General features: G+C 35.8%; 1 protein-coding gene across 9 annotated transcripts in view; it reads right to left on the bottom strand.

Annotated features, from left to right (window-relative positions):
- Positions 1 to 2816: 2816 nt before the first annotated feature.
- The window catches only part of LRRC9 (leucine rich repeat containing 9), a 145352-nt gene continuing 132524 nt past the window's right edge, over positions 2817 to 15644 (bottom strand). For all 9 annotated transcript variants that reach the window (XM_016926932.4, XM_054666617.2, XM_054666619.2 and 6 more), the window contains 4 exons: positions 13178 to 13318; positions 8357 to 8501; positions 4195 to 4363; positions 2817 to 3052 (listed from right to left, as the gene is read on the bottom strand). In XM_016926932.4, the coding sequence (XP_016782421.1) occupies positions 3013 to 3052; positions 4195 to 4363; positions 8357 to 8501; positions 13178 to 13318 (495 nt within the window). In that variant the 3' untranslated portion in view covers positions 2817 to 3012. The remainder of the gene's footprint in view (positions 3053 to 4194; positions 4364 to 8356; positions 8502 to 13177; positions 13319 to 15644) is intronic.

Genomic DNA, 15644 nt, shown 5'->3' with positions numbered 1-15644 from the left:
AAGCCAAGAGCCTAGAGCATGACTAAGAGTGAGATCTAATGTTTTAAAACATTAAACACTTTTCATAATGTAAGATAGCTTATGAAGAGTGAAATGGCATGTTACTTAAATATAAGGGTTATTTGTAAACTAGTCAGGAGTGCCTGCAAACACACAAACATACTGCACACTAGATATTCTAGGCAAAAATATATTCACAATCAGTTAATTTTGTGTCAATAGTCAGAAAAATCTAAGACTAGAAAAATTAGAAGTAAATGGCCGGGCATGGTGGCTTATGCCTATAATCCCAGCACTTTGCGGGAGCCGAGGCAGGAGGATTACATGAAGCCAGGAGTTTGAGACCAGCCTGGGCAATATAGTGAGACTTCATCTCTACAAAAAAATTTTTTTTAAATAGAAGTAAATAGTAAAGTTTGTATTGGACAATTAATCGCAGTTAATTTTATATATAGAAATCAGACTAATTTCACACTGCCTGTATTCGGTTCAGCTTTGGAGGCTTCTAATCTATAAAGTGCCTTAATTTCTAGCTTACCAGGTTGTTTGTGGAATTGTCTTTAATGAAAACAAGTTATATAATCATACATTTGCTTGCAAAATAAATCAAGACATTTGCTGGGAGCAAAGACATAATAACTTTACTGGATAAATTATACATTTTATCTAAGTGAAATACCTTGATGAATAAATAGTTTACTCTCTTTTACAGTTTTGTTTTTTTTTTTTGAGAGGGAGTCTCACGCTGTCACCCAGGCTGGAGTGCAGTGGTGCCATCTCAGCTCACTGCAACCTCTGCCTCCCTGGTTCAAGCGATTCTCCTGCCTTAGCCTCCTGAGTAGCTGAGATTACAGGTGTATGCCACCATTCCCAGTTAATTTTTGTATTTTTAGTAGGGATGGGGCTTTGCCTTGTTGGCCAGGCTGGTCTTGAACTCCTGACCTCAGGTGATCTGCCCACCTTGGCCGCCTAAAGTTCTGGGATTACAGGCGTGAGCCACTGCACCTGGCGTGGTGGTGTAATTCCAGCTACTCAGAAATTTAGATGAAAAAAAAATTTTTTTTTTGAGATGGAGTCTTGCTCAATTTGTCTGCCTCAGCCTCCCTAGTAGCTGGGACTACAGGAGCACACCACCACGCCTGGCTAATTTTTGTATTTTTAGTAGAGATGGGGTTTCACCATATTGGCCAGGCTGGTCTCGAACTTCTGACCTTGTGATCTGCCTGCCTTGGCCTCCCAAAGTGCTGGGATTACAGATGTGAGCCACTGCGCCCGGCTCAGATGACATTTAATTAACAATTTTTAAGAATTATAAATAGCTCAAAATTTAACAATGTGTACATAAAAATCACATGAAGATCTCAAATGTATTAAAAGTCCATAGGAAAAATGGCTAAAAGAAAATATGCCAAAATGCTAAGTGAATACAGTGTAAGTTATGTTTTTTCTGCTTTATATATTTCTATTCTGAACATTTTTCTCCAGTGAAACCTATTACATTTATTTTCCCACTTTGTTATTTTAAGACACTTTTTATTATAAAAGTAACATATATTCAGCATTTAATTTATACATAATCATAAAAGAAAAAACAGATGATGCCAATTTAGTAATAAATAGTGAAGAGTAGACTGTCACAACACTATAATGAAAGCAGTTGTCAAAACTAAAGGGCAACAAAGACATCTTCTGGACATCTTAAGAACTGCATAGCTGTTTTTAAACAAAGGATCCTATTTCCACCTAAATGTAATAGTTGTTTAAAAACCACACATTACAAAGAGCAAAATCAATCTGTAATTAGGTTTGAACTTTTAAAATTACATGATTAAATTAAAGACATACAGCATTTAAAAAAGAAAAATACAAAATTGTTGCATAGACATTGGAATTATATCATTTCCAAAGTACCTTTAAAACTATTTCCAGACAGATTATAAAGTCTACATATTTTAGTTAAAATAATTTATTTTTGTGTAAGGAAAGTATAAAATATTATGAAACTACATGTACTGTTGAGCCAATAACTTTAAAATTTTGAATAGAATACTTCATGAATGATGGAGCTCATTTATATCAAAATATGATTGGCAATTTGGTTATCAATTTTAGTAACTGTAACAAGCAAATTCATAACCACATTTGATTAATCTGTGATACGTCCTAGTACTATGCAATGTAATAGTTTAGAAAAGTTCAGTGAAGTATAATTATTGAAGGTCATATTTTTAAATGTGTCCACTCAGTTTGAATACGTGTTCTCTTCAGCCTGAAACTACTTGTAAACTTGTATCACTGTAGGTGTAATTAAATGATTTGTATTTGAAATCGGACGCTTTTTTTATTCTTAGAGCATGAAGGACTGGTTGCACCCACAGTTAGCCACATTTAGAAACTACTATTGATGCCCACAATTTGCATCTCTAAACAATTTTGAGGGCAGATCTGGTTTGAGGGTATTTTTTAAAAAAATACAGTCCTAAAAACCAATCTGTAGTTCAACTAGCAAAACTCATCTTGCTTTAGTAATAGTTGTGTTTGGTAAGAAATGTGCTGTAGTTTTATGTAATCTCAAATGAATAGATACTCTACAAATGAAAGTATGCCTATTTCCTAAAGTTATCTTTTCTCAATATCTTCCTATGACATGTCATAATGACATTTCATGACTAAATGTTTCTAATACTAGAACTAAGCATTCAATTCTCTGGACTTTGTTTCATGTCACTTTTGTCTTTTCAAATTGTAGTCTGATGTAATAGTTGATGATTTTTATGATATAGAAATTCAAACAAATAACTAAAGATAACCATAAAGAAAGTTTAAGAGAGGTGATATTAAATCAAGTTCATGAAGGGTAATAGATTATCTTCATATGGAACTGAAGTGCTTCAGTAACTTAAGTAACATGATTATCTTTTTTTTTTTTTTTAACTGACCACTGTCCGCTAGTTTTTGTACAACTACTAAACAGGTGAGTTTCTTGGTGTATGCTCATTTCTCTTTAGGCAGTTACATTCGATTTGATCTTGGAAAGTTGCTCCCAGAAATTCTGTAAGAAATAAGATTTAATTAGTCAAACAGTGGTGACTTAATTTTGTAATGGATCAGCTAACTTAAGGTAATTCTGCAATAAATAATTTCTGTGTTTTCGATGTGTGCAATTTCAAAAAGACAAAATTATCCCATTGGTGGCTCACACCTGTAATCCGAGCACTTTGGGAGGCTGAGGCAGGTGGATCACCTGAGGTCAGGAGTTCAAGACCAGCCTGGCCAACATGGTGAAACCCTGCCTTTACTAAAAATAAAAAAATTGGCCGGGCATGGTGGTGCATGCCTGTAGTAATCCCAGCTACTCGAGAGGCTGAGGCAGGAGAATTGCTTGAACCCAAGAGGAGGAGGTTGCAGTGAGCCAAGATTGTGCCACGGTACTCTAACCTGGGCAACAAGAGTGAAACTCTGTCTCAAAAAAAAAAAAAATACTGTGGACTCAGTGGGACATGGCTGATTAAAGCAGGAGGAGTCAGTGCAGCAAGAGCCAAGCCTAAGCTAGATCTGCTGCTGGGGTAGGTCATTTTAACAGATGAGCAGGAGCAGGGATGCCAGGAAGATGGGGGACAGGTAATACTTGGGAATCTAAGAAGTCAAGTGTTGAGCAGAAGAGTGTATTCTTAATGAGAACTAGCAATGTTCTTAGGCTTTGAGCTAGGCTCTAGGGCTAGATTCAGACTGGAGAAGGAGGCAAGTAGGAATTTTAAAGAAAATTCGGAAGAATTTACAAAATTCTTAGCCTTCACGATTTCAGAGAGTTGAATTTATCTGCTGTTTACAGTATAAGTGAACTGCTTTGCAAATTCAGTGAGTAGAGTGAGTTGGTAGAGGATACAATTAAAGTAGTTCCCATTAGCTATTTCATTGTTCCCTCACTAGTGAGCACTAGTACTCTGAATTATTTGACCTTGATAGCCATTTCTCAGCCTTTCTGAATTACTATGTAAATACACTGGACTTTGGGAAAGGTTTGGTGAATGTGGGAATTAAGAAGCCTTATGCTATCTGACAGTTTTTTCTAGTTCCCAGAGTAAATATATAATAGTACATAACAATATTTCCTGTTATACATGACTAGCAAATATGGAGAGTACTTTTTTAATGATGAGAAATGATATTAAAACACAGAGAAAATAGCTTTACCTTCTCTTATCTTGGTTGCTCTGGTATATTTGTGCAGTAGGAGATGCAATATTCTGATGTGATAAAAGAGATGGAGAGATACTTATCCCTCTGAGTTGCCGAAAAGCTATTTCTGCATGGATGCTCCGAGGATTATTTGTCAGAATCCCAGCATTCTTGTTTTTTTTGTCTGAAATTAGAAATTAGAAATTTGAAAAAAAAATTAGGAAACAATGAGAAACATTAATTAACATAAGCATTAAGCAATATAGTTTGGTTGTCCTTCAGCTGAATGTATGCAATACATGTTTCATAAAGTGAATTTAAAATTTCAAATAAAAATATAGAATTATAATGTATTTTTAGCACTTGATGTGGCTTAAATTTCTGTGAGCTAGTGAATCAGTTTGATTTTTCCTAGATAATATTTTAAACATATAAATATCCAAACCTGCATGCTGTAATAAATGTACAGATAAAGTGATTATACTTTTAAAAATTGGGGCAGCACAGTCAAAAAATAGGAAAGAGATTGTAGGACTTTTTCAGCGCATAACAAATCTTGAAGAAAGTAACAGGCATACCTTGAAATATTGTGGATGTGGTCCCAGACCATTGCAATAAAGTGAGTCACACACATTTTTTGGTTTCCCAGGACATATAAAAGTTATGTTTACAACTATAGTGTAGTCTATTAAGTGTGCAGTAGCATTATGTTTAAAAAAACAGTGTACATACTTTAATTTAAAAATACTTTATTGCTAAAAAATGCTAATGATCATGTGAATGTTCAGCGAGTTGTAATCTTTTTGCTGTTGGAGGGTCTTGTCTCAGTGTTGTTGGCTGCTGACCAGTCAGGATGGTGGCTGCTGAAGGCTGGGGTGGCTGTGGCAATTTCTTAACATAAGACAACAATGAAGTTTGCTGCATAGATCAACTCTTCCTTTCATGAAAGATTTCTGTGTACAACATGATGTTTGATAGCACTTTCCCCACAGTAGTTCTTTCAAAATTGGAGTCAGTCCTCTCAAACTCTGCCACTGCTCTGTCAACTAAGTTTGTAATATTCTAAATCCTTTGTTGTCATTTCAACAGTGTTCACAGCATTTCACCAGGAGTAAATTTCATCTCAAGAAACCACTTTCTTTGCTCCTCCATAAGAAGCAACTCCTCATCCATTCAAGTATGATCATGAGATTGCAGCAATTCAGTCACATCTTCAGGCTCCACTTCTAGTTCTCTTGCTGTTTCCACACATCTGCAGTTACTTCCTTCACTGAAGTCCTGAACCCCTCAAAGTCATCCAAACTCCCATTAGGGTTGCTATTTTGACCTCCTCTGATGAATTACAAATGTTTTTAGTGGCATCTAGAATGGTGAATCCTTTCCAGAAGGTCTTCAATTTACTTTGCCCATATCCCTCAGAGGAATCACTATCTAATTTTATTTTATTTTATTTTTTGAGATGGAGTCTTGCTCTGTCACCCAGGCTGGAGTGCAGTGGCGCGATCTCGGTTCACTGCAAGCACCGCCTCCCAGGTTCATGCCATTCTCTTGCCTCAGCCTCCCGAGTAGCTGGGACTACAGGCTCCTGCCACCATGCCCAGCTAATTTTTTTGTATTTTTAGTAGAGACGGGGTTTCACCGTGTTAGCCAGGATGGTCTCGATCTCCTGACCTCGTGATCTGCCCACCTCAGCCTCCCAAAGTGCTGGGATTACAAGCGTGAGCCATCGCGCCCGGTTAGGAATCACTGTCTATGGTAGTTAGAGCCTTACAAAATATATTTCTTAAATCATAATACTTGAAGTTACTCCTTGATCCATCAGCTGCAGCATGGATGTTGTGTTAGCAGGCATGAAAACAACATTCATCTCCTTGTACTTCTCCATCAGAGTTATTAGGTGACTAGGTGCATTGTCAGTGAGCAGTAGTCTTTGGAAAGCAATCTGTTTCTCAGCACTGGGTCTCAACAGTCAGCTAAAATACTTAGTAAACTATGCTGTAAACAGATGTGCTGTTATCCAAGCTTTGTACATTGATAGAGCATAGACTGATAGAGCATAGACAAAGTAGATTTAGCATAATTCTTAAGAGCCCTAGGAGTTTTACAATGGTTGAACAATGGTTTCTTTAAGTTGAGCAATGCATTCACCTTAAAGTCACCAGCTGCACTAGCCCCTAACAAGAGAGTCAGACTGTCCTTTGAAGCTTTGAAGCCAGTCATTGACTTCTCCTCTCTAGCTATGAAGGTCCTAGATGGCATCTTCTTCTGATATAAGGCTGTTGCATCTACATTGAAAATCTCTTTTTTAGTGTAGCGACTTTCATCAATGATCCTAGCTAGATCTTCTGGATAACTTGCAGCAGCTTCTACATCAGCACTTGCTGCTTCACCTTACACTTTTATGTTGCCTGATATAATAGTTCATGATTCTTTCCTTAAACCTCATAAAGCAGTCTTTGCTAGCTTCAAACTTCTCTTCTGCAGCTTTCTCACCACTTTCAGCCTTCATAGACTTGAAGAGAGTTAGGGTCTCTGGATTAGGCTTTGGCTTAAGGGAATGTTGTGGCTGGTTGATATCCTATCCGGACCACTTTATCCATATCAGCAATAAGATTGTTTCAATTTCTTATCCATGTGTTCCTTGGAGTCGCATTTTTAATTTCCTTCAAAAATTTTTCCTTTGCATTCACAACTTGGCTATCTATTTGATACAAGAGGCCTACCTTTAGCCTATCTTGGCTTTCAGCATGGCTTCCTCACTAAGCTTAATCATTTCTAGCTTTTGATTTAAAGTGAGAGATCTGAGATTCTTCCTTCCTTTGAAGTCATTGTAGGGTTATTAACTGACTTAAAAAGATTACTGATCACAGATCACCATAACAAATATAATAATAATGAAAAAGTTTGAAATAGAGAATTACCAAAATGTGATAAAGACACAAAGTGAGCACATGTTGTTGGAAACATGGCACCAATAGACTTGCTTGATGCAGGGTTGTCACAAACCTACAATTTGTAAAAAACTCAATATCTGTGAAATGCAATAAAGTGAAATGCAATAAAAAAAGGTATGCTTTTACCTGAGAAGGAAGTTAGTATCTGAGAAGGAAGTTATGAAGATGAATCCAGGGTTAAACTAATAAAAAAATATAAAAAGATAATGATATTCCTGAAGATGACTTTGTTCTGTTAAGGAGGTAATAACAATTTGGTATGCCCAATTTTACTGACAGTTGTAGAAAAAAGCATGACAATCTTCATTATTATTAAAACCTGGAAGTCATAATGACATATAAGTATGAAAAATGAGAAAATATAACATCTTAATGGAGTAAATTATGCTGGTTTGTTTTTCAGTGTGTTTCTTTAAAAAACTTTAATCACATGGAACAGTCTACTTTTTTTATAGGAGGCTCTTAGATCATTTTATAATTATTGTGATGTTCAGTTTTATTGTCTAAGAGTGGTCTGAGGACAAATGGGAAGTCAGAAGGACTGGAAGAGGTGAGCCCTCAGAGAAGGAGTACTTACCCCCAATTTTGCCAAAATGATAACCAGAAAAGATGTGGAATTAGGGAACAGGCTTATTCTAAACTTGAACTAAAATTTATATAGCAGAATAAACCACTTCCATGCTTGTTCTTTTAATATACTCCCTCTTTTAAAACTCTACCTCTTGAAGCCCTTCTCTAGTATTTGCTTCATGAATATTTTCTTATGATTTCAAGGGGGAAGTGAGATCTCTCTGCAGAATATCCTTTGTACCCCGGGATTCTGTTATGCTTTTACATCTCTGATTTCCACTTTTAGCAGGATGCACTAATGAACTGGTTTTAGTAGTTGTTTGCTCTGACATCCATGAAATGAAATAAAAGCTTTGAAAAGATATGTCAGGAAATAATTGTTCAAGTATCACAAAGTTCACATTGCAAGTGAGCAAATGTTTAGTCACAACATACTAGTAGCTGAGTACAAAAAAAGCTATAATAAAACTAAAAATAATAAAACTATAATCTCTGAAATCAAAATGGCCATAGGAAACTTGAGCAAACATGCAATTTTAGGAAATGTAAGTTAAAAACAAGGAATTTTAAGTACTATTAGAAATTAAAGTGATATTTTTATTTCAAATGAAGTGATTCTTTTACATTCTATCTGAAATTATTTGTCAAAATACCTTCAACTTCAGGAGTTAAAGTGACGTCAGATCCCAAGTAATGGCTGAGTCCACTAGGCAGAATTACATTTGTTATCTTTATGGGAGGAGTTTTCACTTGGCCAAATGATCTGCCATCCATAGGAGAGTGGGTAACAGGAATAAGCTACATAATAAAATAAAACAGTTAATAACATCTCATCTCCAAAACTCAGATCAATAGGCTTAATCCTTATAACAAGTCTGAGTAGACAATCAACATTCTTTTTAGTCAGGAGCTACCTGCTTGCCTAAACTCAGAATTGGTACTAGGTAAAACCTGTAAAATCAGCAGAGCTTTTTGGGGAGTTAACCTCCCTCAGAACCTTGTGTTCTTTTTTTTTTTTTTTTTTTTTTCAGACTGCATTGTACCATCACTAGAATCTAGTGCTTAATGGCAACTCGCCCTTTCCAAAGGGTCTCAACAAGGTAAGTATGGAACTAAGAAAATGAGAATTAAAACTTCCCCATTGTAATGCTTTTTCTTTTTTTGTGTGTGAATAGAATTTCTGGGAGGTAAAAGTTATTTCTCGAAATCTTTGTATTCTTCACATTACCTAATCAGATGACTTGCAGTTAATTAGTTTTCAGAACAAACAGTAAATAAAATGGGAGTTAAGAAAAGCATCTTATAATAATCAATTTTAGTGAATGTAGTAAAACTCTCTAAATAGTATTTACATTTTACACCTGCTGAGGATTAAGGGGCTTTTGTAAGAATTTCAGGAATCAGCAAATAGAGGAGAAAAATATTTTAGGAAGGGGACTCTTGCTTCCCCTAGAAATTTATGCCTTCTCTGCTGTTGTTAAGACTGACCTTGTTTATACATGTGAATTCTGAACATACGATTCAGCTTATTTAGAGATGGAGGCCTTTTCTGTTTATCTAAAATTACCTATTTAACCTCATACTTCAGTAAGTGTTACCAAGAATGCTGCTTTATAATGAATGCTAAGGTATTGGTCCTTTTACTAAAGCTGGTCAGTCCTAAATTCCCTAACGAATTCCTTTATGGGAGTTTCTTCCCATCACTAATCTGGAATGCTGTCAAATTTCCTTCTGAAACTAAACCCCCAAAATGTTTTGGTTTAAAAGAACTTTAGATTTCATTTATTTCCTCCTTATTTGCTGTAAAAAGAAAGGCCAGTAGCAACTAAGACAAAGACAAACACATTTGACTGGTAAACTTCGGAAGTTTTCTGTACTTGAGTCTCCTGAACAGCTAGTTAAAAGAAATAATGGCTTCATTTTGTTCTAGTCCTGAAAATAATTAATGTTGAATCTAAAAGAAAATTTCTGTAAAATAAAGATTTGAAATACCCCCGTTATTTTACTAACCATATATAGATAAAAAATAATATTTAATAAAGTATTTACATACGGAATAACTAAGTGGAAAGACAGTTAAATTCCTATGTATAACACTGATTTAAATGGCAAGAATATGTATCTAGAATAACTCAAGATGACATTATAGTACTGTAAGGGGAAAATCTGAGTTCACTATATGATAAATAGAAAAGAATAGCCAACAAACAAACCCTTTAGTAAAGTATTCATTATTGGTTGAATTTTGAGTTATGCCAAATTAAATGCTTAATTAAACCAATGTTTAAAGAATTTTATATGAAAATTGGGATCTTCAAAGTTCTAAGTGGTTACTTTATGTCTTTTCAATTTAGCCTGCATTACCTTAAAACAGAATTTATGAATTTTAATATGGTAATTTTCATAGGTCTTTCACTGGAGCTCTCACATATGTGGTATGGCAGGAAGAATAATGCCCCTCCCCTAAAGATATCTACATCCTAATTCCCAAAACCTGTGAATACCTTGCCTTACATGGCAAAGTACTTTGCAGGTGTGATTAAGGATTTTGAGATGGTGAAATTATCCTGGATTTTCGAGGTAGAAGGAGGCAGAAGGTCAGAGAGAAGGGGAAGTGATCATGGAAGCAGAGGTCTAAGTGATGGCATTACTGGATGAGAGCCATGAGCCAAAGAATGCGGATGGCCTCTAGAAGCTGGTAATGGCAAAGAATAAATCCTTTCCTAGAGCTTCCAGAAAAAATGCAGCCCTGCCAATACTTTTTTTTTTTTTCTCTAAGACAGGGTCTTGCTTTGTCACCCAGGCTGGAGTGCATTGGCACGATCTTGGCTCACGGCAGCCACCACGTCCCAGGCTCAAGAGATTCTCCCACCTTAGCCTCCTGAGTAGCTGAGACTACAGGCATGTGCCATCATGCCTGGCTAGTTTTTTTTGTTTTTGTTTTTGTTTTTTAATAGAGACAAGGTTTTGCCATGTTGCCCAGGCTGCACTCCAACTCGTGGGCTCAAGTGATCCACCTGCCTCAGCTTCCCAGAGTGCTGGGATTATAGGCATAAGCCGCCAAGCCTGGCCCCTGCCAGTATTTTTGATTTAGTCCTTTAATACTGGTTTTCAGACTCCTGACCTTCAAAACTGTAAGACAATATATGTTATTTTAAGCCACTAAATTTGTGGTAATTTGTTATAGCAGCAATATGAAACTAATACAGGTGGCATACATTTTTCAAGAAGTGACTTGCTTCGGGAATATAAAAAAGGGAAAAGGAAAGAAATCATCTTAAATCACTGAACTAAATTTTATTTGACCATTTGCTCTCTTTTGAAAGACTGGGGCCTGTGACAAAGATTTGAGTAGATGACATTAGATGATGCACTTGTTTTGTTACATCATATAGATCAATGGCTAAATTTCTTTTTGGAAACCATAGTTTTTAGAAAAAAATTTGTAGATATAGTCCATGAATGAATCAATTTCCTTTGCCTAAACTAAATAATCTTTTTTAAACATTGTAAAACTTTTAAAGTCACAAGTCTTTGTAGCTACTTTGACCTATAATAGAAGCCCTTTGGTTAATCAAAAAATGTCAAGATTAATTTTAAAAGAGTTAATAAAAAAGTAAGGGGGCCGGGTGCAATGGCTCAAGCCTGTAATCCCAGCACTTTGGGAGGCCAAGGCGGGTGGATTGCCTAAGGTTAGGAGTTCGCGACTAGCTTGGCCAACATGGCAAAACCTCATCTACTAAAAATACAAAAATTAGCCTGGTATGATGGCACATGCCTGTAGTCCCAGCTACTCGGGAGGCTGAGGCAGGAGAATCAACTGAACCCAGGAGGCAGAGGTTACAGTGAGCCAAGATTATACCACTGCACTCCAGCCTGGACAGCAGAGCAAGACTTTGTCTAAAAAAAAAAAAGTAAGGGAATCATTGTCTAATTGATATTCATCTTAAAAAAATAAAATATTTAAAAGTACATGCATTCATCAATCTTTTGATGAAGGACCAAAGCTTCTTCTGTAGGCAAGGGTCCCTTGATTAGTATTATTTATTTGATTGTTTTTGGAGATATCATACCCTTATTTTGCCTACAATTTCCAGTTTTGGTTTCTTTAAAATAGCAAGAATTTAAAGGCATGTGGAAAAAATCTGAACACAATAATCTGTCTAGCTTTTAAAAATAATTTCCTTACATGTTTTCTCTGCATTTTTATCATTTTCTTCACATTTTAGTTTTTTCTCCCACATCTAATTTGAACCTATGGGGGAGGGCGTTGGAAGGGGTGGGGAGAGAGAGAGTGCCCTTTATCCAGACTTTCCAAAGTATTCCATTTGGTTTTCATAGACAAATAGAAATAATAATTTAAAATTTGTACTTAGAGTCCCTGTGTTTATTTAAAATAACAAGAACTGACATACAGTTAGCTCTTAATAAGTATATGAATGTACTGCTGAAGGGAGAAGTGGACTAGAGAGGAGCCTACAAGTATCAAAAGTTGAGTATGTTCTGCAATTGGGAGTGTCACCGGAATTAATCTGGTGAGTTCAGTGAAAGCCTGTTAGGAGAGTATGTATGGTAGTCCTATCTCTTTCCTATTCAGTGTAATGTTTTTAAAGTCACCTCTGTTCATGGACTCTAATGTCCTTGGTTTCTGGTTTTCACTTACATCAAAGATTCATTTATATTCTCTACCGTGGTCCAGGTCTTCATAACATCTCTCTTGGATTATTCTAAAAGCCTCTGAGCTGGTTTCCCTTCTCCCTCCAGCCTCTTTTTTTCTCAAACCACAGCATTCTAATAATGTTACTTCTGTGTTCAAAAACCATAGATTTTCTGTGTTAAATTTAGTCTTTAGAAGATGGTCATGAAGAAACTAGGTGGTCAAAGACAGAATTTTCAAATGACATGCTTTTATTATTTCTTCTCTCTTTAATCTCTTTCCTACCATGATCAGATACATTTTAGGGCTCCTGAGTAAAAAGCCCAATTATCCTAACAAAACACACAGATAGAGGCACACATCTCCTTTCTTAGATAAACTACACAATCCAGAGAGTTGAGTTCAGAATTCCTTCCTTCCCTTTCTGTGTGCCTAAAGGGAAATAGTTTTATTGTTAGTTTCTATTTATGAAAGTGATATGTTATAGTTTCCTATGTTCTAGCATCATCTGACATATTGAGCATACAAATATTAACTTTCCTTATGTCAGAGTATGAAGTATGCTATTAAGAAAAGGATGTTCCCTGACTTATATATATATGTGTGTGTGTGTGTGTGTGTGTGTGTGTGTGTGAGCACGCATGCTCTCTTCACCAAATCCAGCTGCCTTTGATAGTAATCACTAAATAGATACTAAGATCATCCTCATCAAAAACACCATAGGTTTAAACATTTAAATCAAAAGATATAATATAATGTTCATTTACTAACAATTAATGTGCTTCAAAAGGAAAATTGTAAATAATATAATTATTACCAAATTTTTCTTTGCTTGTAGTTCAGCGAGGTGAAATTCAGCTTTTGCCCTATCATCTGAATTCACAGGACTTCCATCTAACATCTGCAAGTTAGGCAGTCGAAATATAAGCATGTGGCGATGTAACATTTTTCTACAAATCTGAATAAAGTTAAAAATAACAATTTATTCCTACAAAACTTTTATTTCAAAGATTAACCTGTATAGAGAAGGAAATTTAGCATAGGCAACAAAGAGGACAAATAATAGCTAACTTATAGTAATAGATGCTACAGATAATGAGCTACCTTTTTGAAAAATTACTCAATTTCCTATTATGCCAAATAAAGACTATGACTACCATTTAGAGGTTCAGCCTCCTTTTAAAGTAACAGTATTGTTCACTAACTACAGGCAATCCAAACTCATGAATAGGATTATATTATGGAAGTTCACTTAAAAGTAACTATTTTGAAACTTATATTTTCCCACAGGCACTATCTAATTAATTCAACACACACCTACTGAACTACATGATCCATCTCTTCATAGTATCAACCTACTCTAAAAATTTGAGAGGGATTTAACAAAGTTGGTTTGAGGTTGTTAACTTCAAAAGGGTCTGCTTGCAAGGATAGCTATTGCTGGTTTTAGGTATTTGGTGTTTTCAGTGTTCCCACCATTCCTTAATTGGTAAGAGGAGTTTATTGTGCCTAGACTATTAATACGAACAATATGATTTATGCTGCACCTCATTTCCTTCTGGGGTCTGGAATTTTGGTACATAATAGGAAGAGTGTGCCTATGTAACCATCCCCCAACAAAATCATTGAATGCTGAGTCTCTAATGGGCTGCCTTGGGCAAAAACATAACATACAAATTGCAGCATTTTTCTTGCTGTGTGAAGAGTGTGCTCTGTGTGACTCCTTGTGGAAGAGAAGGAGCATAAGAAAGCCTGCCCGTGGATTCCTCCAGAATCTCCCTGTGTCTCTTTCCCTCATCATCTGGCTGTGTATCCCTATTATGTCACTGTAATAAGTCTTAGCCATAGTACAATTATATGTTGAGTCCCATGAGTCCTCCTAGCAAATCTCTGAATGTGAGGGTGATCTTGAGGATTGCTGACACAGATAGTATGCAGCAAACAAAAAGAGAATAAGAAAGAAACTATTGAGAGAGTATGAATAAACTATCTTTTTTAAAAAAAGAATATAGTAGATTATATATACAGTAATGGAGAAAGATCTCGTAATACATAAAATCAAGTAAAAAAAAAAAACTTGATTGCATTCTAGGCCACAAAGCAAAATTCATAAATACCAAGAAATTTATGTTTTCCTCTGCTTGTTTTCTCTGACTAAATTATAATAACATTAGAAATAAATGACAAAGATAACTAGAAATACTCTATAGATTTGAAATTAATATAGACACACACATCTCCCTCAATAACTCATGAGTTGAAGAATCCTTTGGGAAGTTGATTTTAAGAAATAAAAAGCAATAAAATATTACATATCAAAACTTTTAGGATGTTGCTAAAGCAGCAGTTTATAACCTAAAATGTATTGACTGATTCTGAAAAGAAATTGAAAATTAATGAGCTAGGTATCCTACTTAAGAGTTCCTTCCTTCCTTCTTCCCTTCTTCCCTACCTCCCTCTCTCCCTTTCCTCCCTCCTTCCCTTTCATTTTCTTTCTTTCTTTCTTTTAAAGAGATAGGGTCTAACTCTGTTGCCCAGGCTGAAGTGCAGTGATACAGTCATAGTTCACTGTAACCTTGAATTTCTGGGCTCCAGTGATTCTCCCACCTCAGCCTCCCAAGTAGCTAGATCTACAGCTGCACACCACCACATCTGGCTAATTTTGAAATTTTTTGTGGAGACAAATCTTGCTATGTTGTCTAGGCTGGTCTCAAACTCCTGCCCTCAAGAGATCCTCCTGTCTCGCCATCCAAAAGTGCTGGGAAATAATTTTTTTGAAAAGCAAACTCAAATAAACTAAAAGAAGGTAATAATAAAGAGTGGAAATTAATGAAATAGAAAACAAAATAATAACACACTTGATGAAGCCAAAATATGGCTCTTTAAATAAACTATTACAGTAGACAAGCCTGTAACAGGATTCATCAACAATACAAAAGAAAAAGAAAAATGATTTTAGGTATAAAAAAGGTGACAAAAACATGAATATGATGAACATTTAAAAAATTCACAGGAGGATTTTGGTTCCAAAATGGTAGCAAAGAGGCAAGCTGACTTCTCACCCCCAATAAAAAACAGAAAACAAATATACAGTGCTGAGATCTTCACCAGCAACAACGCAGAGCTCAAGAATGAGGATAAGACAGTTCCCTGGGCCACAGAGAAGTGGAAAAACTCTTAGCAGATGGCAGGAGAACTGGCCTTCCACACACATGATGCCCCTTCCCCTCCCCGCCAGCTCCTCCACCGAATCCTGCCAGACACCAACTGCGTGGAAAATCTGC

The sequence above is a fragment of the Pan troglodytes genome, chromosome 15, assembly GCF_028858775.2.
Source record: "Pan troglodytes isolate AG18354 chromosome 15, NHGRI_mPanTro3-v2.0_pri, whole genome shotgun sequence".
In the NCBI taxonomy this organism is placed as follows: domain Eukaryota; kingdom Metazoa; phylum Chordata; class Mammalia; order Primates; family Hominidae; genus Pan; species Pan troglodytes.
The sequence above is the reverse complement of the archived record's forward strand: the minus strand, read 5'-3'. Positions and strand labels throughout refer to the sequence as shown.